A 26,151-nucleotide genomic window follows, 5' to 3' on the forward strand; every position below is an offset into this window, starting at 1 on the left:
ATCACTCAGGAGATTTTGCTTCCAAATTCTGGGCAGGATGAATGGTTCTCCTGGGAATTAAAAGTCACCTGAAGGAATTCACTGTGAAAAATCCTAACAGCGAATGCATCTAACTTCTACATCTATTACATCACGGCCCCGCTGACTCAGGAAGCCACAGAGATCAGAGAAATGCCATAAATGCCATAAATATGAGGCCGGCCAGGTATGATCCCACAGGGTGTGGTGGGGATTGTGGCGACTCATAGACCTCAAGTTGGTCTTGTAACAAACATACTTGTGAGCCAGAGCTAAGCCCTCGTGTAGTTTGTTTGCAGCCTCTGCTTTTGATAACTTAATTTTTGCCACAATCCTCGAAGGAGTGTGTTAGTTAATATAGCACTAGCTACTGTAACAGCTAAACTGCCAAATCCCAGTGACTTTCTTTACCCAGTTGAAGTTTATTTTTTCACTCACATTAAGTCCAATTAGCAGCCGGTGGGGGGAGGGGCAGGGGGTTCTGTCAACCTGCCTTTGTGGCTCCCAAGATCACCCAGGCATTGATATCCAATGGGCATTAATCTTTATGGGCAGATAGTAAAGAGAGAGAGCAGAGCACCAGGTGAGCACTCCTCACTCTGCTCACATTCCACTGGACAGAACCCTGTGGCTGCCCCACTTCAATGCAAAGCAGAGCTGGGTATGTGAGTCCCTGGCCTGTAGCAGCCACTTTCCTACAGCTATGCTATGGACGGGTAAACAGATCTTATCCATCCCTGCCTCAGGCAGTTATTATAAATAATCTCTGGTTTATCAATGGAGATACAAATCTCAGAGAGGCTAAGTGACCTGTGAGAAGTCACACAGGCAGGAGCACTGTCTTTCTGACTCCAACCCAAGGATCTTTTTTCTACCTTAACGTTTCCCAAACTTGCCATCTCATGAGCACCTCTTGTTAAACATACAGGTTCCTGGCCCTCACCCCAGACCTTGAACTGAATGTTCGGGAGAGAGTATGGTAACTTGTACTTCCACTGAGAATCCCAAGATGATTTTTATATCAGTCTCTACCCTAGGGGCTGCACCCTGGGCAACTCTGTGAAACGCTAATCACTTGGCTTCAGCCCCTAGAAATTCTCAATCAGTTGGTCTGCAGGGAGGGCCCCTGATATCAACATGTCGTAAAGCTCTCGGGTGACTCTGATGTGCAGCCAGGACTCAGAAACACTGCCTCTGGTCCCCAAGCAAACTGGGCTGGTCATCAGAGTCACCTGCGGGAGACTTTCAAACTAAAGCAGCAAGAGAGGGAGGGAGGCAGGGAGGGAAGGAGGAAGGGAGGCTATCACGTGATTCTTGACCCTGGGAATCGGCTTTTTAAACAAACATTCAAATGATTCTAACATGCAGTCCAGGTTGAGACCTACTGAATAAATGGACCAGAAGATTCTGAATCAGTAGGTCTGGGGGAAGCCAAACTTTCCACATTTTTAAAGTTCTTCCAGGAGACTGTGATTCCACTGCCCTAGGGCTTTGCTACTCAAAGTCTGGTCTGAAGTATCACCACATCACTGGGAACTTGTAAGACATGCATAATCTCAGGCCCAACCCTAGACCTGCTAAATCAAAATCCACAATTAACAAGACCCCCAGGAGATCAACACACACGAGTGGGAAAAGCACTGCTCTCAGGCACACGGGCTGTTTGCACGGAGGACAGCAGTTTATATCCTCCAGTCAGGGCTGACTCAGCTTCTCTCCATCCCCACTCATCCCCTCTTGAGGCTGCAGAACCTCTTCTAGTGTCACTAGCAATAGTCTGTCCTCAAAGGTCTGGGCCTTGCTGCCCCCATGCTGTGGCCATCTGTTCACGGATACTTTGTTGGAAGGTCTGGGCATGCTCACAGGTCAATGACTCAACAGGGAGCTGGCAGGCCCTTCCTGCCAGGGCAGGACATCACAGATGCTGGGCATTGACTTGAGGACCAGACCGTGGGATTGGTTGCTTCACCTGAAGAAGATCTCTTCTTCAGGTGGGAAGCACCTGGCACAGGGTCTGGCATGTAACAGCATCTGCCCGGTAAATATTTGTTGACCTAAATGTAAATGGCTGAAAATGAGCACTCATCATTTGTCTATGAATGGTCATTTTTGTGCCCTCCTTTTGTGCCCTTTAAAGCAGTTTTTGTCAGGAGTTCAGATTGTGTTTTTCTTCAGGTGTTCAGATTGTGTTTTTCTTCTTGTTTTCTCATTAAGTTCTAATTCTTTTTCATCTAGCTTCTCTCTGCACGGCATTCTTTGTAATGGTAAAATAACAGAAATATCCTAAATGGCTCATGAGAGGGGGTTTGTTAAATCATTCAGGGGCTCTCTTCCCCCAAAGCCCATCCACCAATACACGTTAAGAACCTCTTTTCGGGCTTCCCTGGTGGCGCAGTGGTTGAGAGTCCGCCTGCCCCGGTCAGGGAGGATCCCACGTGCTGTGGAGCGGCTGGGCCCGTGAGCCATGGCCGCTGAGCCTGTGCGTCCGGAGCCTGTGCTCCGCAACGGGAGAGGCCACAACAGTGAGAGGCCCGCGTACCGCCAAAAAAAAAAAAAAAAAAGAACCTCTTTTCTGGAAGGATCCCAACAAGACACCAATAAGCATGGTCTCTGGATTGGTGGAATTCTGGGTGTTCTCTATGAATTCTCTATGAACTACTTTTCACTTGGCTGTATCTTCTATTTTTTTTTTCCTATTACTTTTGAATAAGAAAAACTAACCAACAGGAACTGGACTGGTTCTAAACTTCATTTAAAATCTCTTGTTTATTTTAGACAACTTTATCTAATTGACAATGTTTTTATTTAAGCAAATTGCAAGTTGGAAAAGAGTTAGTGCTATCAATAACCAATTAACAAGAAAGCTGAGGCCCAAAGAAGTAAAGTGGTCTATGTGTCCCAGAGAAACAGCCAGGGAGGAGCAGAATTCAGGCCCTGACTTGCGGATGGGTGTTCTTTCCCTCACATCACTCCCTTCCCTTCCCTCTGGGAGCCTCTTACAGCTCTCTCTCTCCCTCCCTCTTACTCTCTCTCTCTCTCTCTCTTTCTCTCTCTCTCTCTCTCTCTCTCTAAGTCAACAATGCAGGGGCATCTCAGGCATCCATGGCCTCACAGGCTGGACATTCCATCCCACTGTGTGAATGGATCTGTGTGGATTCCGAGAGTGGACAGAGCCATTAGACGAGGCAGCCTCACATCTGCCCTTACTTCCTGTAAAACCACAGTGAGCTGCATATCAAATGCACAGAACCACTGGCAGAAGTCCTGCCTGCCTGGCCCTGGGCCAGGAGGAGCTGTCTGCCCACTTTGAAAGTCTGCTACTGGGCCACCTGCAAAGGCTGCAGGCAAGCCTATGCCATTTCTGCCACGTGGGACATTTTCTTAGGAGGATCCAAGTAATACCAACAAGTCCTCCATGGACACTTCCTTCAGGCTGGCTATGGCTTGCTCTGGGCCAAGTAAAAGGAGTGGGACCCTTCTCTAGGGGTCCTTGCCATGCTGGGCTGGGCTTGGGGCAGGGCTCTAGCCCTTTTCCATTTGGACAGGACCCAGGGGAGGGAAATGTGAGCACGTCCTTGGCGCACTAGAGCTGATACCAGCAGCCCCAGGCTCTGCAGAAGCCCCATGGCCTTGGCTGGCTGTAATGCCTGGGAGGTGCACAGGGTGAATGGATCTCAGGTTTCACAGCTAAGAAAGGAGCCTGAGGATTTTTTTTTTCCTGGCATCTGGGTAGCTGAGTCCCTGGCAGGTGTTCGGGTGCCCTAAGGTCAGCCTGGGAAACCTTCTGTCTTGGAGCCCTGTTCTGTGGTGAGGAGTGTCTCTGGGCTAAAATGATTCTCGGAGATGGCTCCTGGGCCTGGGAGTCTGCTGGGAGAAGGTACTTTGGAAGAGAAATGGAGAAATTCTGAAACCAGAGGATGAGGGACTTGAACCTGAAATATTGACAGCTTCTCAAGGCCCACATTGAGGATTTCTTGCTACATCTTATCAGGAAAGAACAAGCAGGCACTTACACGATCAAATCTTAAGAACAGACAGCGTACAAACCATCAAAGAGGTATAGATTTTTAAAAACCCTTAATGGCTTTTCAAAAAAATACAAAAATATTACATGTTCATTATAACAAATTCAAGGGAATTCCCTGGTGGTCCAGTGGTTAGGACTCGGCGCTTTCACTGCTGGGGCCTGGGTTCAATCCCTGGTTGGGGAACTAAAATCCTGCAAGCTGTGTGCCTCGGCCAAAAACCACATAAACAAATCCAATAATATATTAAGGAAGAAGTAAAAATAACTCCATTCTCCTGAAGAGGTACAAAGTAAAATAAGGTATCATTTTTAGAACTACCAGACTGGCAAGATTAAAAGAAATGGCCATAGCCAGCACTGGCAAAGGTGTAGGTCAGGGTTTTTCAACCTCAGCACAATTGACACAGCTTAAGGGATTCCTTGTGCCCCACACTTTAAAATTCCCAAGGCAGCGGGACTTCCCTGGTGGTGCAGTGGTTAAGAATCCGCCTGCCAATGCAGGGGACACAGGCTTGAGCCCTGGTCTGGGAAGCTCCCACAGGCCGCGGAGCAACTAAGCCCGTGCGCCACAACTACTGAGCCCGCATGCCTAGAGCCCGTGCTCCACAACAAGAGAAGCCACCACGATGAGAAGCCCACGCACCGCAACAAAGTGTAGCCCCCGCTCGCCGCAACCAGAGAAAGCCCGCGCGCAGCAACAGAGACCCAATGCAGCCAAAAACAATTTAATTATTATAAATAATAATGTTTATAATAAATAATAAATAATTTATTTATTATTTATTATAAATAAATAAATTTAAAGGAAAAAAAAGACTCTGCACTTCCACTACAGGGGGCACGGGTTTGATCCCTAGTTGGGGAACTAAGATCCCGCATGGTGCACAGCATGGCAAAAAAAAAAAAGGTTTTTGAGGAATATTTTGTGCCATGGAAGATGCTTACAATAGTTAATGAAAAAAAGAATATAAAACTGTATACATAGTTTATCAGCAATAAAAATACATACATTTAGGGAATTCCCTGGTGGTCCAGTGGTTAAGACTTCACACTTCCACTGCAGGGGGTGCAGGTTCAATCCCCGGTCAGGGAACTAAGATCCCACATGCTGTGCGATGCAGCCAAAAAAAAATAATAAAATTTTTAAAAAATAGATACATATAAAATAATAATAGCAGCTAACATTTGTTGGACACTCACCAGGAAACTGGCAGGGTCCTATCAAATCACTCAATCCTCTCCAAGCCCTCTGAGGTGGGTCTTATCATCAGCCCCATTTTTCAGAGCAGTGAATGGAGGCACAGGGCTTGGGCAGCATGTCCAAGGCCACACAGAGGGGTGGGTGTGGTGAAGCCGGACTTCTAACAGAGCCAGCCTGGCTGTTGGGCACATCACAGCACTACGACAAAATGCTGACAGTGGTCATCCCCGGGTACTGGTAGTGGGAGAGAAGCGCTGATGGCTGCTGCAGGGCCACCCAGGGCTTCTCCCGACAGAACCTGAATCCTGTGCAGAGGGGCATGGAGGGATCACAAATGCATGGCATCTGATGGCAACGCCCCAGAGAGGCTGCCTGCGAATTCCTGGCACCTGGGAAAGGCTCTGTCCCCAGTCTGATGAGGCCTGGCTGTTCAGCATTCCCTTTTGTTGAGTGAGCTTTCTGATATCCTTCCAGTAAATTCCTTTTCCACTCAAGCAAGTCAGAGTGGATTTCTGTATTCTCTGACACAGGCTCATCCAGGGAGTGAATGAGGTGAGAAGCGTGGTGCGGCGAGGCCTGAGGACCGCAGACGAGCAGATGAGGAGACTGGGGAGGAGAGGAAGCAGGACAGGCGGCAAGGACGGCCCTGTGCGCAGGGACCACAGAAGCTGGACGGGGAGTGAGCTGAGGAGGAGGCCACGACCAGCGTCAGACAGTGCTCAGAACTCAGGCAACGTGAGAGCTGAGAAAGGGGCCGCTGGATTCAGCAGCAAGGAAGCCACTCCTGCCCTTGGCCAGAAGCGTTGCAGTGAGGATGGAAGTCTGGTTGCAGCAGACAAAGGAGAGACACTGACTATGGTCTAATGGGGAGAAAAAGGACGGGAACTTAGGGGGAATCCAGGTAGAAAGGGGATTTGTGGGTTTGGGTTTTGTGGAGGTTTTTGGTTTGTTTTGGTTTTGTTTTTTTAAATACAGAGGAAGACATGATGTATGTTTGCATGTACAGAAAATAATGGTGTGAGTTTCCAGAGAAGGTGCAAGAGACAGAAACCAAAGTGACGTTACAGTGGGGGCTGGTCTTGGAGGGAAGACACTTTAAGGAGCTGGGAAGGGAAAAGAATGGCGGTAAAGACAGGCAAAGGTGAACGGATGAAGACCAAGATCTCAGATGGCATCTGAGGGCACAGGAGCACTCTTTTGGTGAAACCTTTTCCTTTCCCCTCAGGCAGAATAAGATGCTCATGAATTATAGGTAGATGTCAACACTTGAGAGGGCGGAAGACTGGTTTAGAGCACGGGCAGGGCGAGGAAAAAATTCTTGGGAGTTGAGGCTGAGCCAGGAAACCATGACACAGCAGCTCAAATGCAGAAAAAGTTGAAGACTCTCATCAAGACACAGCTTCATTCAAATTTAAAAAACCAAACCCAGTCATTGTGCAGTTGGCAGATATTTTTATAATAAGTATGAGAGCCTAGAAGCTTAGCTCAAGAGCTTCAGAACAGGGCTCTTTAAACCTGCTGTGGCTGTTGTTTGGCATAGGTAAGATACTTCAGGATTCAAAAATCAGAACCCAAGGTCCACGGTACAAAGTCTGGCTCCCCCGTCCCCCCATCCTCTGACCTGCTTCTCTTGCTGTCCTGTATACCTTTTCAGTGTTTCTTTATTCAGACACAAGTAATACAAATATATATTCTTAGCTCACATCTTGGTTTTTTGTTTGTTTGTTGTTTACTTACTGTATCTTGGAGCGCTTTCCTCAGTCCACAAAGAGCGTCCTCTGTTTCCAGCTACCTAGTACTTCTGCATGGAGCCACATCGCAGTTTCTGTGCCCGGTCCGTCCTGTACAGATGGACATCTGGGTTGTTTCCAATCTTTTTGCTCTTACAACCAATGCTGCAATGGCTAACCTTTTACATAAGTCATTGCATAGATCTACAAATGTCATCTACAGGGTGGATTCCTAGACTTGACATTTCACAATCCCTCCAGTAATATCTAAGAGAGCCTGTTGCCTACTGCCCACCCCCTACCTCCAACCCCACCGAATGTGCTGTCAAACTTTGGAACTGTTGCCAACCAGATAGGTTACAATTGGTATTTCTGTGCACTTTTAACAAGCATTCATTTTTTTGAAGACTGAAAGTAAGCATCTTTCCATATGTTTGAGAGTCAGTTGTATTTCTTTTTTTGGTGAACTATCTGTTCATGTGCTTAGCTCTTTTTCTCTATTTTGCTGCTGCAGAAGTTCTTAACCTTGGGTCTTTTTCAGAGGGTCTTGTGACTCTGATAAGGTTAAGATTTATGGGGTAAAAAGAACAGTCACCCTAATCCAATGCATATCTTGTGTTATACATACAGGTGGGTTTTTTTTAGTTTTTAAAACATTTATTGAAATTTAATACATATACAGAAAAATGTACCTATACTATGTGTTATAGCTTGATGAATTTTCACAAACTGAACACATTCCTATAACCAACATCAGATTAAGAAACAGTATTACCAGCATCCCAGTAGCTCTTCTCAATAATCCCTTCCTGTCCTCACCATTTACAGATTCTTTTCTTCTTGTAGCTTTACTGGTTGATTCTATTTCTTGGCCTTAATACCTTCCTGATGTCATCATACAGTTTAAATTGCAAAGTTGAATGAAAATTTTAGCTAGAAGGCAAGTGACTCATAACTCTCAGTCTTCAACAGTTTTGAAAACCCACCCTACTCCGTAAAGGGGTTTAAGCACACTTAAGAGAATCTGCGATCCTAGCGCTCCCCCTGCTGGTGATCAAGTTACCAGGAAAAGCCTCCCATCCCCTCTCCAGGCTCTGAGGATTGAGTCGTGGGACTCAAACTGCTGCAGATTTAACCAGAACCAGTGCCTAGAGGGATAGAGTGAGGTCACTTATCAAGGCATCCCGAAGTTCCCATTCCCTCCCCTTTCTGTGAGCCAATATTTGAGGAAGGCAACGATCAACTAACAGATCATAATAGCTTTGGGGTTATGAATAGAATGACAGGAAAACACAGTTAATCTCCACTTCCCCACCTCTCGCCTATTCCTCCCCAAACAAGAGACTGTTGTGAAGGGCCGTGCTGCTAAAATCAACTGTCAAAGGAGCCCAAAGGCCCCAGTTACAGGTCTCAAAAGCCAGTGGGCAACTCTAATTATTTACTGAGCAAGATGATCGATGGATTGACTGACGGACTCTCTCACTCATTCAGTAGATTCTGTGGCAGACCCCGTGCCGGGTACCAGGGACACAAGATGCAGCCCTGCCTACGATGGAGGAAGTGCGAGGTGGTATGGGAGCACACAGCGTAGGGACATTTAACCTACATACCCAGGGTGAATGGGGCTCAGGGGGAGAATAGGGAAAGTTGGGGGGGAAATGTGCTTCTTGCCCTCTAGAAGCTTAGAATCGAGCTGGAGACACAAAAAAATGTAAGGGTAAAAGGCTAAAAATAACTTGAGGAGGTACCTGGAGTCCCAAGTGACGTTATTTCTGGAGCCCTGGAGATGGGGAGGGCCCCTGGGCTGACAACACTGACAGGAGGTAGATGGAGAAGCTAGTGGCCCTTCAGTTGTGGTGAAGGGCAAAAAAAGGTGTCCAGGAAGCCAACAGGCCACCGAGTGGATCTTGTGGTAGGAGAGGGTGGGGAGGATCACCACCACCCAGGGTAGGTCCTTAGGGTTGCAGGTCCAAGAACTCTGCTGTGCCAGGGTACGCAAAGCTGACCGAACTCAATAAATTTTGGCTGGTGACCTGTAAACCTGATGCCAATTTATTCATGTGCCTAAGGGAAGATACCTTCCCCACAGCTGGAATGCTTACTGCTCGTTTCCCAGGGTTCCCCTTCTTTCTTTCCTCGTGGTACTTCTCACCTCTCCGTGGGGGCCCGTGCCCTCCCCTGTGGCTTCATCGGCCACCTGTGTGCTGACTCCAAAATCTCTTTCCAGTCCGAATCTCTCACTTGAACTTCGGACCCATATCTCTTCCCATTCCTTGGATACCTCCTTGTGTGTGCCCTGCAGATCTCTCAAGGTCAAAGTGTCTAAACCGAGCTCATCATTTAGAGGTACTACGTCACAGGAAGGCACAGCCCGTGTGAGAGCTGACTCCAGACTGAGTGCCTCGGTTCAAATTCCAGACCCATCACTAACCAGCTGAGTGACCTCACGCAAGTTACTTAATTTCTCTTGGCTTCAGTCTCCTCATCTGGAAACCAAAGATGATAAGGATAATCTTATAGGACCGTTGTGAGAATTCGAATGAGTTTTCTGACACAGAGGAAAAGCTTTAAAAGTATTGGCTTTTATTATGATCTTCCATTTAAATGTGGTTCTTCATCTTTTCCCTGTCAACTGGATTCAATGTTTCATTAGAAATAGGCAACAATACCCATTCGGTTGCTAAACTAGAAAGCGAATTGTCGTCCCCGACTTTCTCTCCCTGCCCCTTCTGTTCACATCCGATCTCTCACTAAAGCCTATCTATACAACTTTCAATCTGTTAACTTGCTTTCCATTCCTATGGCCACGTGCTTTCAGACCACTGTGCCATCCACGCTGAAACCAGAGTTATCTTTCTAGAATAAATTCACTCATTTCTCTTCTCTTCCATAGCTCCCACGATTCTTAGGATAAATCCTGTGACGTGAGTCCCACTTTCATCTGCATTTCAAACTCCTTATGCCTAAAACTAAACTCTACCCAGTGCCCAAGTCTACTCTCCTGGATTTCCCTCCTCAGTAAATAGTGCCACCTATTGGCCACTCATTCACTCAGTCTGGACAACTCTCTGATCAGCAGGCCCTGGCAAGTCCTGCTAATCTCTTTAGACTCTGTGGCCTCCTATTGCCCTCTAGCCATTGTTTCAGTTCTGGTCTTCACTCACATCATTTCGAGTGTCTGCTAGCTGGCCTCCCTCCCCATCTACTTTCTAAGAGGCTTCCAGAGTGAAATAAACTGCCCACGGGCACATCACCATTTTGCTTAAGGACACAATCCCAGCTCCTTAACACGATTCTCTCCTTGAGTGGGCTTGGACTCTCTGCCTGGTCTCATCCCATCCCTTCCCACTTCCTGGGTCAATACCTGACATTTGAAACCCAGTTACAGCACCTCCTCCAGGAAGCCTTCTCGGAGACACCCCCCTGCACCTCCAGGCCAGCTAGGCAACCCTTCCGGGTGCCCACATTGGCGTCCTGTGCCTCCGTTTCCGCTGGAGTTCCCAACTAGCCCGTGAGCTTCTCAAGAGCTTCTGTGCAGCAGTGGGTAAACAGCAGGTACTCAGCAAGGTTGTGCAAAGAACAAGAGGGAACTGTGGACACGAAAGGCACCGTGGTCCCACAGCAGAGCAGAGCCGACTAGGACACAGCTCTCTTTACTTGCCATCTTCCAAAATGATCAACACACATGGAATTCCCACTACCACACTGCTTTGGTAGCAGAAAGTGTTTCGTAACAGGATAATCATGGGGATCAAAAATATTTAAATAGTTTCTCACGCATAGTGAACACTCGATGCTTTTATTTGACAAGTAATTACCAAGTGCCAGCTTGGTGCCAGACTTTTGGCCCTGGGGATAGACTGTATTGCCAACCACTCTAAGACATTATCATTTTAAAGACTCACCATTTACTATAGGTATAATAAATGCTACCAGTTAAATTAGGACACACAGTCGATCAGAAGATGCATCCAGATTTTCAGAGTGCTAAATTGTGGGAAAATGTGCACCTTAGATTCAATGAAAAAGGTAGTGATAATCAAAAGAGACGAGGTCTCTGTTCTCAGGTAGCTTCTATTCTAGTGAGGGAAGTGACAATATACACTGTCAAATAGTGATTAAGTGCTATAATGAAAAATAAAGCCAAGTAAGGGGATGCAGTGTGAAGGGGGCTACTAGGGTGGCCCAGAAAGGCCCCTCTGGGGAACTGAAATGAGCAGGCAAGACACATCTAGCTGGATCACAGTCCCAAACCCTGGGTAGCCAATTTCCTCAAGCCCAACAGTATATCCCAGGTAGAAGCGGGCATCCCTGATCTAGTCAGGGTGTGAAAGCGGTAGTGGGGTTGAGGATAAGAAAGGTGGTGTAACTCAGTGATCACGAAGGTGGGTGTAGAGTCAAGACGTCTAGATTTGAATCCCAGTTCGGCCATTTACAATCTGTGTAACCTTGGGCAAGTTACCTAACTGTTCTGAGCTTAGTTTCCTCAGTTGTAAAATGCAAATAATAAAAGCACCTGTTTTACGAGTTGGTTCTGAAAATTAAACGAGACAAACCTTCTAAATCGACACAAAGGATCATCATCATCACCATCTTCCACTCCAAAGTCATTTAAAAAATATCAAGGTAAGGAATAAATTAATTTATTTGAGCCTTAAAACATAAGAAAAGACTATCTTCCAGATTACCAACTTGTAGGATGGCAGCCATACCATTGGGGGAAAAATTTTTTTTTAAGGCTTTGAACTTACCTTCCCCAAAGTTATTTTTTAAAATCAAAAGTTACCTTCCTATATAAATCGATTGCTTTTGCAGTATAATTTGATGGAACTAGGTTTCCTTTGTTCAATCACTTATAAGGTTCATGTAACAAGAAGGAAGTACACTTAAAGGAATTTTACAGCTACCATAGCTTTCTGGTTAGATGGCATTACTATGTGCATTAAGTTAATACCAAGACAGTTTCCCGCATATAGGCTCCACATAAGTTCAGGGCTTTTTCTTTGGTTGGAAAGATCCTGTGTCACTGATGTAGGAGCGCAGATCGGGCTTTTTGTTCCCTCAGGTCATGTTTTGTGGCTTCTCTCTCATTCTGTCATGAGGTACCACACAGTGAATCAGGCCTTTATCTAATGACTTGGAAGTTCTGGCCACATCAAGTAGTGTGAGTTAACAGACTTTATTCCCAAGAGGTTCTCGCCTTCCAAATACTCCCCGATCAATGAGCCACATCCTCAGAAAGCACCCAACTTTATGATAGAGACGTGCTTACCTAAAACAAAGCATTTTCAGACGTTTTAGTCTGTAGGATTTTAATGCCATATGGATGGAACTAAGGTAAAATGAAGAATTCACTAAAACTGTACGTACCTAGGAACTAACTAACCAGGAACTGTGTTAGGCTTTGGGAATTCAACTGATCTAGATACAGTCCTTGCCCTCAAGGATGTGTGGTTTTACCCGCAGGAATATTTTCAAATGACAGCTTAAAAACATGTATTTGGTCTTGATGAAATTCCCTTGGCATCTTCTGATGGAAAAAATGCACATTTTCCCTTTTTTTTTTTTGGCACACCACACAGCTTGTGGGATCTCAGTTCCCTGACCTAGGATTGAACCCCGGCCACGGCAGTGAAGGAACCAAATCCTAACCACTAGACCACCAGGGAAACCCCAATACTTTCCTGTTGCTTATTCTTTTATAAGAGATGTTGAGAGATGGGCAGCAGTGGGTGACCAGGCTTTTGAGACTGTTTAAATCCTGACTCAGTCACTTCCTAGCGCTGTGTGACACAGAACGGGAGCTACAACAAGATATCTTAACATCTGAGTCCCAGTCGTCTTCATCTGTAAAATCACAGGAATATTAAATGTATGAACATGTGCACGGCTGCTGCATAGTACAGGGTAGTCATTATTAGCATCATTAGGTTTGATGTTGGAACTTTACAATTAACAGGACTTTAAAAAAAATAAGTATTTATTTTATTTACTTTTGGCTGTGTTCAGTCTTCATTGCTGCACGCAGGCTTTCTCTAGCGGCAAGGAGGGGCTACTCTACATTGCAGCGGCTTCTCTTGCTGCGGAGCACAGGCTCTAAGTACCGCGGGCTTCAGTGGTTGTGGCTCGCGGGCTCTAGAGCGCACGCTCAGTAGTTGTGGCGCATGGGCTTAGTTGCTCCGCGTTATGTGGGATCTTCCCGGACCGGGGCTCGAACCCGTGTCCCTTGCAGCGGCAGGGGGACTCTCAACCACTGCGCCACCGGGGAAGCCCTGGGTAAAACATTTTAAATCCTTCTTGTTCATAGGAGAGGCTCAGTAACTGACAAGGGATGAAAAAAACCTATTGGGACTTCCCCAGTGGTGCAGTCGTTGAGAGTCCGCCTGCCGATGCAAGGGACACGGGTTCGTGCCCCGGTCCTGGAAGATCCCACATGCCGCGGAGCAGCTAGGCCCGTGAGCCATGGCCTCTGAGCCTGCGCGTCCGGAGCCCGTGCTCCGCAACGGGAGAGGCCATAACAGTGAGAGGCCCGCGTACCGCAAAAAAAAAAAAGTTTTACCCAGGGCCCACGACATGCTTTAACAACCTTATCCAATGACCTGTAGATTCCATTCCCAGGCATGGGCCAGGCATTCCAAGATCTGGCTGTAGTTAAGTTGATTATACTAAGCTATTTTCAGCAGCCTATCTAGTTAGGTGATTACAGCTAAGGTATTGGGGAGTGGGAGGGTCAAGTTTTGGTTCAGGTGACAACCTCACACAAAGGTTGGGCCGTAACCAACTCTAGCCCATTCTACTGAGGAAAGCCATCTTTTCCTATAAAGCTCTGAGAAGTGCAGACGTGGAGCTGGGTCGTGGTCAGTGAGGAGGGGCACAGCTAGCGCAGCAGAACCAGTCTTGGTGTTGGAGGGAGTGGCAGCTTGTTGCTCAGCCTACCCCTTCTCTGCCTGCCATCTGAGCAACCGTCAGTCATACAAATGGAAAAAAGATCCTTAAAAATAACCTACTTAGGTGAACTGTCCAAAACTTTTTGCAGAATTTAGCATGCATGTGCGTTTCTCTGTCGAGGTGTTCTACAGTTCTCACCAGATTCTCAAAGGAGTCCATGCCTGAAAAAAACGAGATTCGCTGAAACAGTCCAAGGTCCTCACTTAGCGGAATGGAAAAACCGAGGCCCAGAGAGGGAAACTCAGTCGCCTCAAGTCAAACAACAGGCACTATTAAAGCAAAGGCATTTCAGTTCCAATTCCGGCGTTACGTTCACGGTCCTGACCGTGTCCGATACTTCCTTGCTTCTCTGCAGTCCTGTTAGATCCCCGGGAGTCCAGGGCTGGTGTCGGAGCCCTGGAGATGTCGCAGGCTGTCCAGATTCGAGCATCGAGGCGGCTTGGGCCAAGCGCTCAGACGGGCTCCGTCGCTGTTAAAATCCCCCCACCCTGGCCTCACCCCGCGGAATTCCGCAGCCTCCCTGACTCCAGGTGGAGCACCAAGCACAGGGAGACCCGGGGAATGGAGGCAGCTCGGCAACGAAGAACAACGCCCACTCACTCACCTGACCGAGAGGAGGAAGCAGGCACACCCCAAAACGCGTTCCACAGCGAATCCTTTGCGGAGGGAGGGACGAATAAAGAGAATAACAGGAAATGACGTCAGGCGCACGTGCTTCGCGAGGGGCGGGCGTCAGGCGTTTGAGAGGCGCGGCCACCGCCCTGCGCCTGCGCAGCCGCCGCCTGCCGCGTTGCGTAGTCACTGGAGTAGGAGGAGCACGAACTGGGGGCGGGGCGCGTGTCTGAGTGACGCAGGCGCAGTGCGACTCTGGAGGCGCGGGTCGCCCCCTCCGCGGATCTAGATCCGGGTCAGTTAGGCGCCGCGATCGGGGAGAGACGATCTGAAGTGACTGGACTGGCTCGTCGGAGCGCCCCTGCTGCGAGGAGGTGCGTGCCCAGACGTGACAGGGAGGCGCCGCGGCACCGCGTCTCGGCCTCCAGGCCCGGTCTGGCCACGGGCGGCTTCCTCTGGGCCCTCCCGCCTCGCGTCGTTCCCCCAGCGCTGGCTGCCTGAGCCCGGCAGGGCCTTTGCTTCTCCGCGCTCCCTCCGCTGCTGCGGCCTGGCCCTGCCCGAGCTCCGCTCTCTCGCCCCTTCCCGCCTCCGCCCTCTCCCGCTCGTCCGTAGCTTCCCCTTTTCGCCTTTCTCGGCCGCCCTTTGCCCCTTCCCGCCCTTTCCCGCTCGTTCCTGAGCCCCAGTCTCGTTGTGTGCCTCTTCGGCTCTACCCCCGCCTCCTGCATCCCTTGCCTATTGGCCTGACCCAAATCTCTCATTCTGGCCCGGGGAGTATCCTCAAGGGGCAGTTTTCCAGCGGGAGACCCCGGGCGGGCACAGCTAGGGCCCTGGACAGCTCCCCTTTCTCCGAACCCCCCAGGTCCCGACCTTTCCCCCTATGTTTAAGCACGACCGATCCAGTTTCTGGGTAAAAGGAACATAGTGCTCTTGCACCGAGAGTGTCGGGGTTGAGTTGAGTGAGTAGAGAGAAGCGTGACCGTGTTTTGTCTCGGGGGCCGATTGTTGGCAACTTAGACTTGTTTGCATCTTCCAGAGTTGCTGGACGCGATTTTTTTTCCTGCATTCCACGCTTCCTGGTGGGCAGGGAAATTTTCTAAATCTTTAACATTGTGATGACACGCTTACGCGCAGATCCTTTATTGATCGTTCTCAGGTTTTTCAGGGTCCTGGAAATTTGGACCTAGGCTTGAGGTTCAAAGAGGTATTGGTTAAAACTGCAAGATGTAAATAAGATTGTGAGACGTACTCTTCGTTGAAAGTCAGAGAAAATCAGGAATTTTCCCTTTTGATGGAGGAACTTAAAAGAATTTTGTGTTTTTTGAAAGGTGAGGGAAAATCCGAGGCCCCTTGTGATTTGACTTAAAACAAAGTAGAAGTTTGATCTTTGGGGGATTGTTCAATTTCAAGAAGTTCAAGAAGTTAGAGCAGTAAAAACTGCAAGAACGCCTCCCACAAATTTAATATTAATGAAGAAGGGCAAATCAGGTACATGTTTCCCGGAGTTAGTTGTACAGCTCTTGATTTGAGTGAATGGGAAACTGGGAAGAAGGAGGAGCGTAATAAGCCTTTTTGTAATTAAAAACATGCTCTGATTTAGCTCTTACGGTCATGCCTAAGATTCACCTTTGCCCTGGGTTAATATAACTGAGGGAAAAGGTGAGTAAGCAAAATGCTGGAAGTCTGAGAATAGTTTAGTTGGAACTTCATTCCTAAAGTTTTAGTCTGTAGCCAGTTTTATTTTGGTCTGTTTTGGTTTTTAACTAATGGATCTTTTAGTGTGTCAACAAGAATGTTAGCTAAATTTGTATTAACATCGAGAGGTCACCTGCAGTAATGTTAAGTTAACACTGTATAAGTAAAAGTTCCATGTTTGGGTGCAGAGCATCTTAGCACAGTGTTAGGGCAGGAATGAGATTCCAGTCCTTACAGGAATAGGGTTCACAGTCCTGGTGTCAGGTTCTCCCTTGTATCCCCGTATTCTTCAGCAGGAGGAATTTGTTTATAGACTACAGAAGCACTCTTTTAGATGCTGTGGAGCTTCAAAAATACTAGAATATGTGATCTTTGCTCACCCCTCTCCCCAAGTATATAGGACATTATTGTGTATCTGGGAGAGGATCTTTCTCTGAATCCTGAAGAATTAGGAACCAGTGAAATGTGGAACTGATAATGTTTCCTCAAATTGATGTACTGGTTAAGTAAACCAGCAAAATACATATGGGGAGTGTATTTAAATTTTTTGTCTTAAGAAGTTGAGGTGAAAGCTAGCTGAATTCTTTTGAGACTGTTTTCAGTGCTCCCCAGAGAGATCTGCCTAAAATACCTTCTACACATTAATAAATGAAACAAATAGTCTTGATCACTTGCTTCTTAATTTTGCCACTGGTACTACATGGTTACATTATATCAAACATGTTATGACACGGTGACCTGTAGAGTATTAGAGGTCTCACAATAGCATCAAACCCACCCCTGAGAAATGAGCAGATATAGAATCAGAGAGGATCCAAGGATCCACAGAGAGGCACTGCTCCCTTTGAGAGTGCCTAAGGGCACTCTAGAAACAGAGAAGGTAAAGTGAATTCTTTGCTTCAAAAATTCCCCATCTTATATTTTTTGTTTTACTTTTTTTCTTTCTGATTCCCTGTGATATGTTTATAGAGACTGATATATGCTTTGTTCAGGATGTGGTGTTAAGAAATTTTTTGCCCTGAGTAAAAAAAAAAAATGGGAGACTAGAGTCAAAGAATTCATTAACTTCTCTATTGTATCTCTTGTTGCTTTGGTTGGTCTCTCTCCCCTGCCTCCCCCCCCCCCCGCATCTTTTTTTTTTTGGTTTAAATATAAAAATCAGGGTAGAAGAAATGGAGAACTTTGGTTAATCAAGCTAGTTGATTGAGTAGAGATCATTTAAAGGCACATCTGTAGAATAATAATTTCAGTTTTTTCCTTTACTTTCTACCTCTTTTTTTAGCTAATTTTGTTTTAAGTTTGTTTTTGAGTTGCAAGTATAGTTCATCTATTCTTGTAAGAAAGTATTTGAAGCTAAAGAAAACAAAGGTTGAGTGTGGAGTAAGCAGTATCATTGAAACATGTTTGCAATTCTGCCTTAGTAATGGTAACATCTTGATACGTGGGTATGAATATTCATATTAGTATAAACATTGATATCTGGGTCAGGATTGCTTTAGAGAAATGCTATCATGTGTCACAAAGTTATTCTTACCTGAAATGTTTAGAGCTGGATGAGACACTCAGTAGTGGTTTTTTGTTTTTTTTTAAAATAAATTTATTTATTTATTTTTGGCTGCATTGGCTCTTCGTTGCTGCGCACAGGCTTTCTCTAGTTGCGGTGAGCTGGGGCTACTCTTAGTTGGGCTTCTCATTGCAGTGGCTTCTCTTGTTGTGGAGCACAGGCTCTAGGCATGTGGGCTTCAGTAGTTGTGTCGTGCAGGCTCAGTAGTTGTGGCACATGGGCTTAGTTGCTCCGCGGCATGTGGGATCTTCCCGGAGCAGGGCTCGAACCCATGTCCCCTGCATTGGCAGGTGGATTCTTAACCACTGTGCCACCAGGGAAATCCCCTGAGTAGTGTTTTAAAGCTCAGAGTCCTATATCTTGAGCTTTTCCCTATATTTCTGATGCAGAGGTCATCTTGTCTGTAGGTTTCTAGACTTCTACAACTGGAGAGATTTCCCCTCCTGTTAAAAAGTATACTTAAACACAGATTTTAGGTGATGTAGTTCCAAAACTGTGTAATAGGATATTGGCATCAAATATTTGGACAGTTTAAATTCCATCATAATAAATATACTTTTTCTGTATTATTTCATGTGTCTTCTCTTAAGAAATAAAACCTACAGTTTCCTAGTCATTGAAACTTCCTTTTAGAAGTAGAAATTTGCTTTTTCTCCCCCTAACAAGCAATGGAAGTATCAGGAATATAGATTTTAACAAAAGTATATGTTTGAACTCACCTGTTTTCACTTTGTTCATTTTATTTTTATTTTATTTTTAGTATTAACGGGAACATCCATAGTAGTGTAAAACTTTCACAATGAAATCTGAAGCCAAGGATGGAGAGGAGGAGAGTCTACAAACTGCTTTCAAGAAATTAAGAGTGGATGCATCAGGGTAATTAAATATGGAATATCTTATTGGGGAATTGTTTATTAGATTTAAGTAGACATTTCCTCAGGGGAGCTCTTTCTCTTCTAAAATTTCTTTTTATTTGTAGAAGGTGTCAATGTTAATAGTGTGACATTTTACCAAATTCTGTACAGCATTGTTTTACTTATAAAAGAAACTCTTCTGTTAAATTTTGAAAAGTAGGTGCTTATTTGTACTCCAAGGCTGGGGGTTCTTAACTTTGAGGACGGTTCCCCCTCCCCCCTCCCCCCACCTCTTTTTAATCAAACATCAGGCAGTGTCCCATCAGAGAGTTCCTTATACATCTCTAGGGAATCACAGTATTTTTCACTAAAAGTGAATTGGCTCAATAGGAATCTCTGCAGACACTGTCGATTTCATGGGCTCTGATTGCTGACCCTATCACTATGGAAACCTCTGTTCATTAGGGTCTGTCACTGAGTTCAATAATCTTGGACCCTTTGGCCAAACTAATTAGAGCATCTGCAGACCAGCTGCTGTCTGAATGTTAATATTTCACCCTTTGCAAAATGTTCTATGCAGGACTCTTTTCATCCCCCTTCTTTGCCCCAGGCCAGAAGAAATCTCAAAGTTTTAATGGATATAAGAATATTTCATTTCATGAATGGAAACTTAACACTCCACAGCCAAGGAGTAAATAATGATTGCTCAAATTTATTACTCATTTATTATGCCCTAGACACTGGCTTAAGTACTCTGTATGCATCATCTAATCCTTACTACCAACTTAGAAGATACTACAGAGTATACTATATAGTTTATAGAGGAGCTACAGATGAATTAAGTCACTTGTAAAAGGTCACATTGGTAAGAAGTGGTAGAGCCAGGATTTGAACCCAGACAGTTTATCTCCAGAACCTCTGCTCTTAACCATTCCTTTATATGGTACCTTGAAGACAACATGAAGAAATGCATTCGGTACCTGGTGCATGTAAAATTAAATAGTTAGTTGTTGTTATAGCTGTCTGCTTATTGCTAGTACTATTTTTGGCCTACCAAAGGAGAGAATTTATGCTAATAGATTTGCACAGTAGCTGTTACAGGTGCTTACATTTGCTTCCATGATACTTCAAATAAGTATCTTCTCCTAGTGATTTCCAGTATGGTCATCTTGCCATTAGAATTGATCAGTACTTTATAAGTTATTTGGGGAAACAGAAACAAAGCAGAGAAACAAATAGTTCCAGATTGCAGTCATAGTGTATTACTTTGTGATTTCTGGTATAGAAATATATATTTTTTAATCAGGAAAATGCTAGGAATGTATAAATGCACACGTACATGTATCCCTTAGTGTATAAATTTATATAACTCTTGATATACAGACTTCTTTCCTGGTGTTTTAAGAAGTTGGAACATAAAGTTAAGCTAGTCCCATGCCCCTAAAAATTACTTGGAACATTAAAAAAAACTTCAAAATGTCTGTACAATATATGGTCAAATATTATATATTTGTAGCATGTGCTCTACTTTGAGTAAAATTATAGAAAGAGAAGGAGCAGTGGAGAACATTTGAGAAAACCAAATAAGAGTACAAGGGGTGAGTCATTACTGTGACTAAGCAGAATAAGACTTGTATAGTGTATCATACGTTTCTAGTTGTTTTGTATTGTTGCTGATTTACGAATGGAACATGTGAGGTACTGACTCAAAGTAACCGAGCCTTGCCAGGAATTTAGCATGATCCTGTTCAACAGGTTTTGGTTTCTAATGGTATTTGTCTTATCAGGACAAATCTTTATATTGTAAAACAACATAGTCCTTTTCATCTGACTATAACATAATACATGCTTATTATGGGTAAATCACAAAAACAAAAAAAGATAAAAAAGGAAGTAAAAAATCACAATTTACCAATACCACAGTTAATATCTAGATCATCTGTAATAACAACATTCACTTTTTTTACACAGTTGAGGTCATAATATATGTACAGGTGTTTATGGTGTTTTCTCTTATGTTACAAGCATAACATAATATTATGTTATAAACATTCTCCTATGTCATTAAAAGTTCTTTGCACACTTAATTTTTAATAAATTCCTAATATTCCATTGTACAGATTGGCCATAATTTATATAGTACAGTATTTTCTATTATTAGACATTTAAGGTTATTTTAAATTAAATTTTAGTGGATATCTTTTTACTCAGTAGATTGTCTCTTTAAAGGATATTTATCAAGACTACAGCATGTATAGTAGGAGCCGTGCATATGTGTGTATGTATGTGTGTATTGAAAAGGTCCAAAAAAGAATTTGATGTTAAATGTTAATGTTGGTGACCTCTGGGTTGTGAGATTATAGATGATTCTTTTCTCTCTTTTAAATTTTTTCATCTTTACTGGGAACCCATGTTACTTGTGTAATTTTAAACTGCAGAGATTTAGCTCTGAGTAATATTTCAAGTTTATTGGTTGTAAAAATTAGAATATTTTTGTATAAGTTGTATACTGTTGGAAAAAGTATTAATTTAGATTGAGTCTCCTAAAGTTAGATTGAGTCTCCTAAAGTTTTTGCTCCTAAGCTTAGTTTCCATGGCTCGGGTTTGCCCATATAAAGTAACTGGTCATTGTCGTTAGCACTCTCCCTGGACATAAGGCCTGATCTGCCCCAGATCAACAGCCTAAAAGTCTATTTATATCCCACTGCTGGTTATACTTAAGAATCATTCTTTGGCTTATGATTTTGCAACTGTGAGCTCTTAGGGATCTTCCAAATTTGGTTTTGGAGGAAAATTTATACTAAAAGCTGAGCAATTTTTGAGAAACCCAAACTAGAAAGATAATAAAGATGTTAATACAAGTTACATTTGGGTTGGTGAGAGCAATATGTTCTCCTCCTTTCATGGTTTTCTAAGCAGTAAACTTTGTTCTTGTCTTCAGGTCCATAGCATCTCTGTCTGTTGGAGAAGGCACAAGTGTCAGAGCATCAGTCAGAACAGCAGTGGATGATACCAAACCTAAAACCACATGTGCATCTAAAGACAGTTGGCATGGGTAAGAGCTTCTCATTGCAGATGATTTTTATCTCAACACCTTAACGTACTATTGGATTTTCTTTCCTAAGTATCCAGAAAAGAGTGTTATGATATAGAACCCAAGATGCACCGGTTAAAGAAGACCCTTTCTTCTCATTGTGAATTTGCTGAGACTTGCTGTATAGACTGGATTGTAGGCAATTCTTATAAATGTTCTATGTGTGTTTGAGAAGAATGGCTCTCCTTTAATCATTCTTAGGTTTTATATATGTCCAGTAAATTAAGTTTAAAAATGTGTTACTTACAGAATCTTTTTTCAAATAATTTTTTTTTTTTTTTGGAAATAATGTGCCTAGTTCTCTAGCTGCTGTTAAGGTATTCATATTGTTTTTGATATTCTCCAGTTAGTTATCCTGCTTTAGTGTGTGCTTCTTATATCTGTAGATTCTCTTCTTGCATCAATTCAGAAAATTTCTCAACCATCATCTCTTAAAAAATTACCTGTGTTCCCACTCACTGTATTCTTTCTTTCAGAGACTCCAGACTTTTTATTCTGTCTTACATACCTCTTAACTTTTACATTTTTCCAAATCTCTAAGTTTCTGTGCTGCCTTCTAGGTCAAGAGTTGGCCAACTTTTTTGGTAAAGGGTCAGAAAATAAATATTTTAGGCTTTGAAGGTCAAGAGGTGAGATCCAGGGATATTTTGTAGGTACTTAAAAAGGGAGAAAACTCCTGCCCTGCCCTGTTTGCTTGATGTTCACCATCCTGGCTGGTGGACACACTTTGTGTTCAGTCGCTGAGACAGTCTCAGGCTGAAATGATGAGCCTGGTGGGATGGGTGGGGAGGGAGCATTGCCAGGGTCAGTTTTACTCTCTGCCTCGGTGGCACCCAGATTCCAGCACGCCCTCTCTCCTCCAGAGAGCCTGGCACAAACTCAGATTCTTCTTCTCAGTATCTAGCGATTGTTGATAGCAGAGCCCCAACATGTAGATAGTAGCCAGTGAGGGCCCCAGGCTGTGGTGTAACGCACATGTCTGCTGGCCAGGAAGACAGGCACAGGGAGTGGAGGGAAGAACAGGGGCAAAGTGGGGGACACCTCAGGCATGTCTGCATGGCTCACAGTTCTAGCCTATGGGAGCGGTGTTCATGGGCTATGCAGAAACAGGTAGGGGGCCGGATTTGATTCACAGACTGCAGTTTGCTGACCCCTGTTGTAAATAATTCAGATTTATCCTCCAGTATTTTCTTTTCTTAGCTGTATGTATTCTGCTGTTTAGCCCATCTGTTTAGTTTAATTACAGTTACAAAATTTTTCAAGTTCTACTTGGTTCTGTTTTCAAATTTGGCAATTTTGAGTCTTTTTCTCTCTTTGCTCAATTCTTTTTTTAAAAAAAATTTATTTACTATTATTTATTTATTTATTTTTGGCTGCGTTGGGTCTTCCTTGCTGCACGCGGGCTTTCTTTAGTTGTGGCGAGTGGGGCCTATTCTTCGTTGTGGTGCATAGGCTTCTCATTGCAGTGGCTTCTCTTGTTGTGGAGCACGGGCTCTAGGCGTGCGGGGTTCAGTAGTTGTGGCACACAGGCTCAGTAGTTGTGGCTCGCGGGCTCTAGAGCACAGGCTCAGTAGCTGTGGTGCACGGGCTTAGTTGCCCCGCGGCATGTGGGATCTTCCCGGACCAGGGATCAAACCCGCATCCCCTGCATTGGTAGGTGGATTCTTAACCACTGCACCACTAGGGAACTCCCTCAATTCTTATTTATTTAAAATTTTATAAAACGTTACAGTATGTCTGATAATTCCCAATATCTGAAAACTTCAGAGTCTAAATCTGTTTTTCAGCTGTTCCCAGTGATAGAAATGAACTCTAAATCTGCTCTTCTGTTGAGTAATCACGGCAGAGTGGCTGTTCATAGCATTAGCCCCACAGGGTACTGAAGCTGCTGTGCTGCATTCAGGGCATGGAGCACAACGTTGAGGTTTTACAACATCAGTCTAAGTTGTCTGTGCACAGTGCTTCTCCAGACCCACTGATCAGAGGTTCCCAAGCCAAGGGTTGGGCAGGACAGACAGGTCTTCTGTGCCAAATGTTTAGTCCAAGAAGTGTGATTTAAAACTACCCTTTACCTCTCCTGTTTCTATACCTTGGTAATAAGGAGATGTTGACATTTTTGAGACACAGACTTAGGCAGCTTGAAAATAGAGGTAGGCACATCTCTTTGGGGGAAACTTATTTAGACTCATAAACCAGAGAGGTGGCAAATTTCCAGCTATCTTAAAGAATCTCTTTAGGAGACCTCTGTATTCCAACATCTTCTTGTGCAATTTTTCCTCTTAGGTCTACAAGGAAGTCTTCACGAGGAGCAGTGAGGACCCAGCGTCGTCGGCGTTCTAAGTCTCCTGTCCTTCATCCTCCAAAGTTTATACATTGCAGTACAATAGCTGCTTCTTCCAGCAGCCAGCTCAAGCACAAAAGCCAGACGGACTCCCCTGATGGCAGCAGTGGGCTGGGAATTTCAACCCCTAAAGAGTTCAATGCAGGAGAATGCTCAACTTCTCTCGATACTCATCACACAGGGGCAGTTATTGAGCCTTTGAGAACTTCGGTTCCAAGGCTCCCATCAGAGAGTAAGGAGGAAGACTCCTCTGATGCTCCCCAGGTCTCCCAAGCAAGTCTCAAGGCCAATGATCTGTCTGACTTTCAATCCGTTTCCAGGCTAAACCAGGGCAAGCCATGTGCATGCATAGGCAAAGAGTGCCAGTGTAAGAGGTGGCATGATATGGAGGTATATTCCTTTTCAGGCCTGCAGAATGTCCCTCCCTTAGCCCCAGAGCGAAGATCCACGCTTGAGGACTACTCTCAGTCGCTTCACACAAGAACTCTGTCTGGCTCCCCCCGCTCCTGTTCTGAGCAAGCTCGAGTCTTCGTGGATGACGTGACCATTGAGGACCTGTCAGGCTACATGGAATATTACTTGTATATTCCCAAGAAAATGTCCCACATGGCAGAAATGATGTACACCTGAGAGTGAGAAGCTCATTGCTGCGCTTTAACCAGCGCAGGGCTGTCAGAGAGATTAGCTAACGGCGGACCTTGCGGCCGCTTTGGGTGAGGCGGCATCTCTTTCTGCTCGCTGTGCTTGCAGTAAAAACTTTTCTTGGCATCTCAGTGAATCTTCATTCTCTAAATTTAACTCGCTGAGTTCTTACATACCCACCAAGGCAGGCCGATCAAAAGAACAGTCCCTCTCATTTAGAACTCTTAATGGGGGATGAAGAAACAATTGCTTGACTGGTAGCAGTGGGTCTATGGTGAAAGCCTTTGAAAAACAATTTTTCAGCATTTTTCAGATCTGTTTAAGATTTGGGTGCCAAGAAGAATGAAATGTGGTTTTGTACCTGGACTGAACATTTGTCATGCTGTAGTTGCCAGCCCAGAGTATTAGTTTTATGACTGGTTTAAACCAGCTCTGATTTAACGCAAGATTTATTGTGTCTTTAAAGGTTTTCCTATGTTATTGTTAAGCCAGAGATCTAAGGTTTAGATTCAATATGAATAAACTAGCTGGCCTGCCCTATATTGTTTGAGAGAATCATTAACCATCACGAAATAAACCCCTGTTGGTGCTGTTCACCCTGAGACATGTCACATGAAGTTTCTTATGTGAGAAGCGACGTGGAGTGGGGCTGCTTCAGTTGGGGGAGGGGGTGTGATATTTGAAACTGCTGTGCGTCTTCTCCATCTCTGGCATTTTAGTACATATGGCCTGTTTCAGTCACTTGCAGTGTAGATCTCATACCTCAGTTTCAAATGTTCTGGATGGATATTATCTCTTTGTACTGCCCTCCTACCCCAGCAACCCCCAAAGAGAATTTTATGCATGCCATATCCAGTATTTAATGGCCAACCAGCCCACAGTTCCCCAAAGAGCATTTTATACATGCCATATCCAATATTTAATGGCCAACCAGCCCACGGTTCCTTCCAAAGTTTGGTAAAAAAATCTGTCCTCAGTGTCAGCTGGAGAATGAATCCCTTTCTTTTCCAGGTGGCTCCAAAGTGAATTTTATGTATGCTATATAACTTAATTCAGAACATCCTGAGCATACCTATCAAATTTAGTGAAAATTTGTCCAGCCATTTTAACGTGTTAACAGAAAGTTTGTTTCACTTTTATTTCGATTACAAAATAGGTTTTACTCTTTACTAAAACATCCCACTAACTGTGGAGTTGATTCATGAGAGTGGGGTTTGGGCTTCATAAATAGGTGATTTGTACTTGGGAGAGGTGGGAAGGGTATTTACTGGAAAAGCTCTGAACTTAAGTAGTGAGAGACCCCAGCTAGTTACTAGTTTAGTATGAATTTAGTAATATCTGAAGGCTCTGGTTGGAGCAAGAGAGCCTTGTCATCACAGTGCTAGAAACTTCACAGTTTTCTTAATGCTACAGAAGGTGCACTATTTC

At 44.5% G+C, this 26,151-nt stretch overlaps 2 protein-coding genes across 11 annotated transcripts in view; one reads left to right on the plus strand and one right to left on the minus strand.

Annotated features, from left to right (window-relative positions):
- Positions 1 to 14,640, minus strand: part of GDAP1L1 (ganglioside induced differentiation associated protein 1 like 1) — a 38,769-nt gene extending 24,129 nt beyond the window's left edge. For 5 of the 10 annotated variants that reach the window (XM_067013623.1, XM_067013618.1, XM_067013611.1 and 2 more), the window contains exons 1-3: positions 14,529 to 14,603; positions 6,984 to 7,087; positions 5,055 to 5,153 (exon numbers count right to left, since the gene is read on the minus strand). The gene's annotated coding sequence lies outside the window, so the exon portion shown is untranslated. Of the gene's footprint in view, positions 1 to 5,054; positions 5,154 to 6,983; positions 7,088 to 14,528 lie in introns of those variants that run through there. The other 5 variants (XM_067013626.1, XM_067013614.1, XM_067013617.1 and 2 more) reach the window with 4 other exon arrangements.
- Positions 14,641 to 14,781: 141 nt separating this feature from the next.
- OSER1 (oxidative stress responsive serine rich 1) lies at positions 14,782 to 25,325 on the plus strand. The gene is made up of 4 exons (XM_059037845.2): positions 14,782 to 14,910; positions 18,553 to 18,668; positions 21,588 to 21,701; positions 24,024 to 25,325. Exons 2-4 carry the CDS (start codon positions 18,592 to 18,594, stop codon positions 24,709 to 24,711), a joined length of 879 nt encoding a protein of 292 aa, XP_058893828.1. The 5' UTR covers positions 14,782 to 14,910; positions 18,553 to 18,591; the 3' UTR covers positions 24,712 to 25,325.
- The last annotated feature ends 826 nt before the right edge of the window (positions 25,326 to 26,151 follow it).

The sequence above is a fragment of the Kogia breviceps genome, chromosome 14, assembly GCF_026419965.1.
Source record: "Kogia breviceps isolate mKogBre1 chromosome 14, mKogBre1 haplotype 1, whole genome shotgun sequence".
Taxonomy (NCBI): domain Eukaryota; kingdom Metazoa; phylum Chordata; class Mammalia; order Artiodactyla; family Physeteridae; genus Kogia; species Kogia breviceps.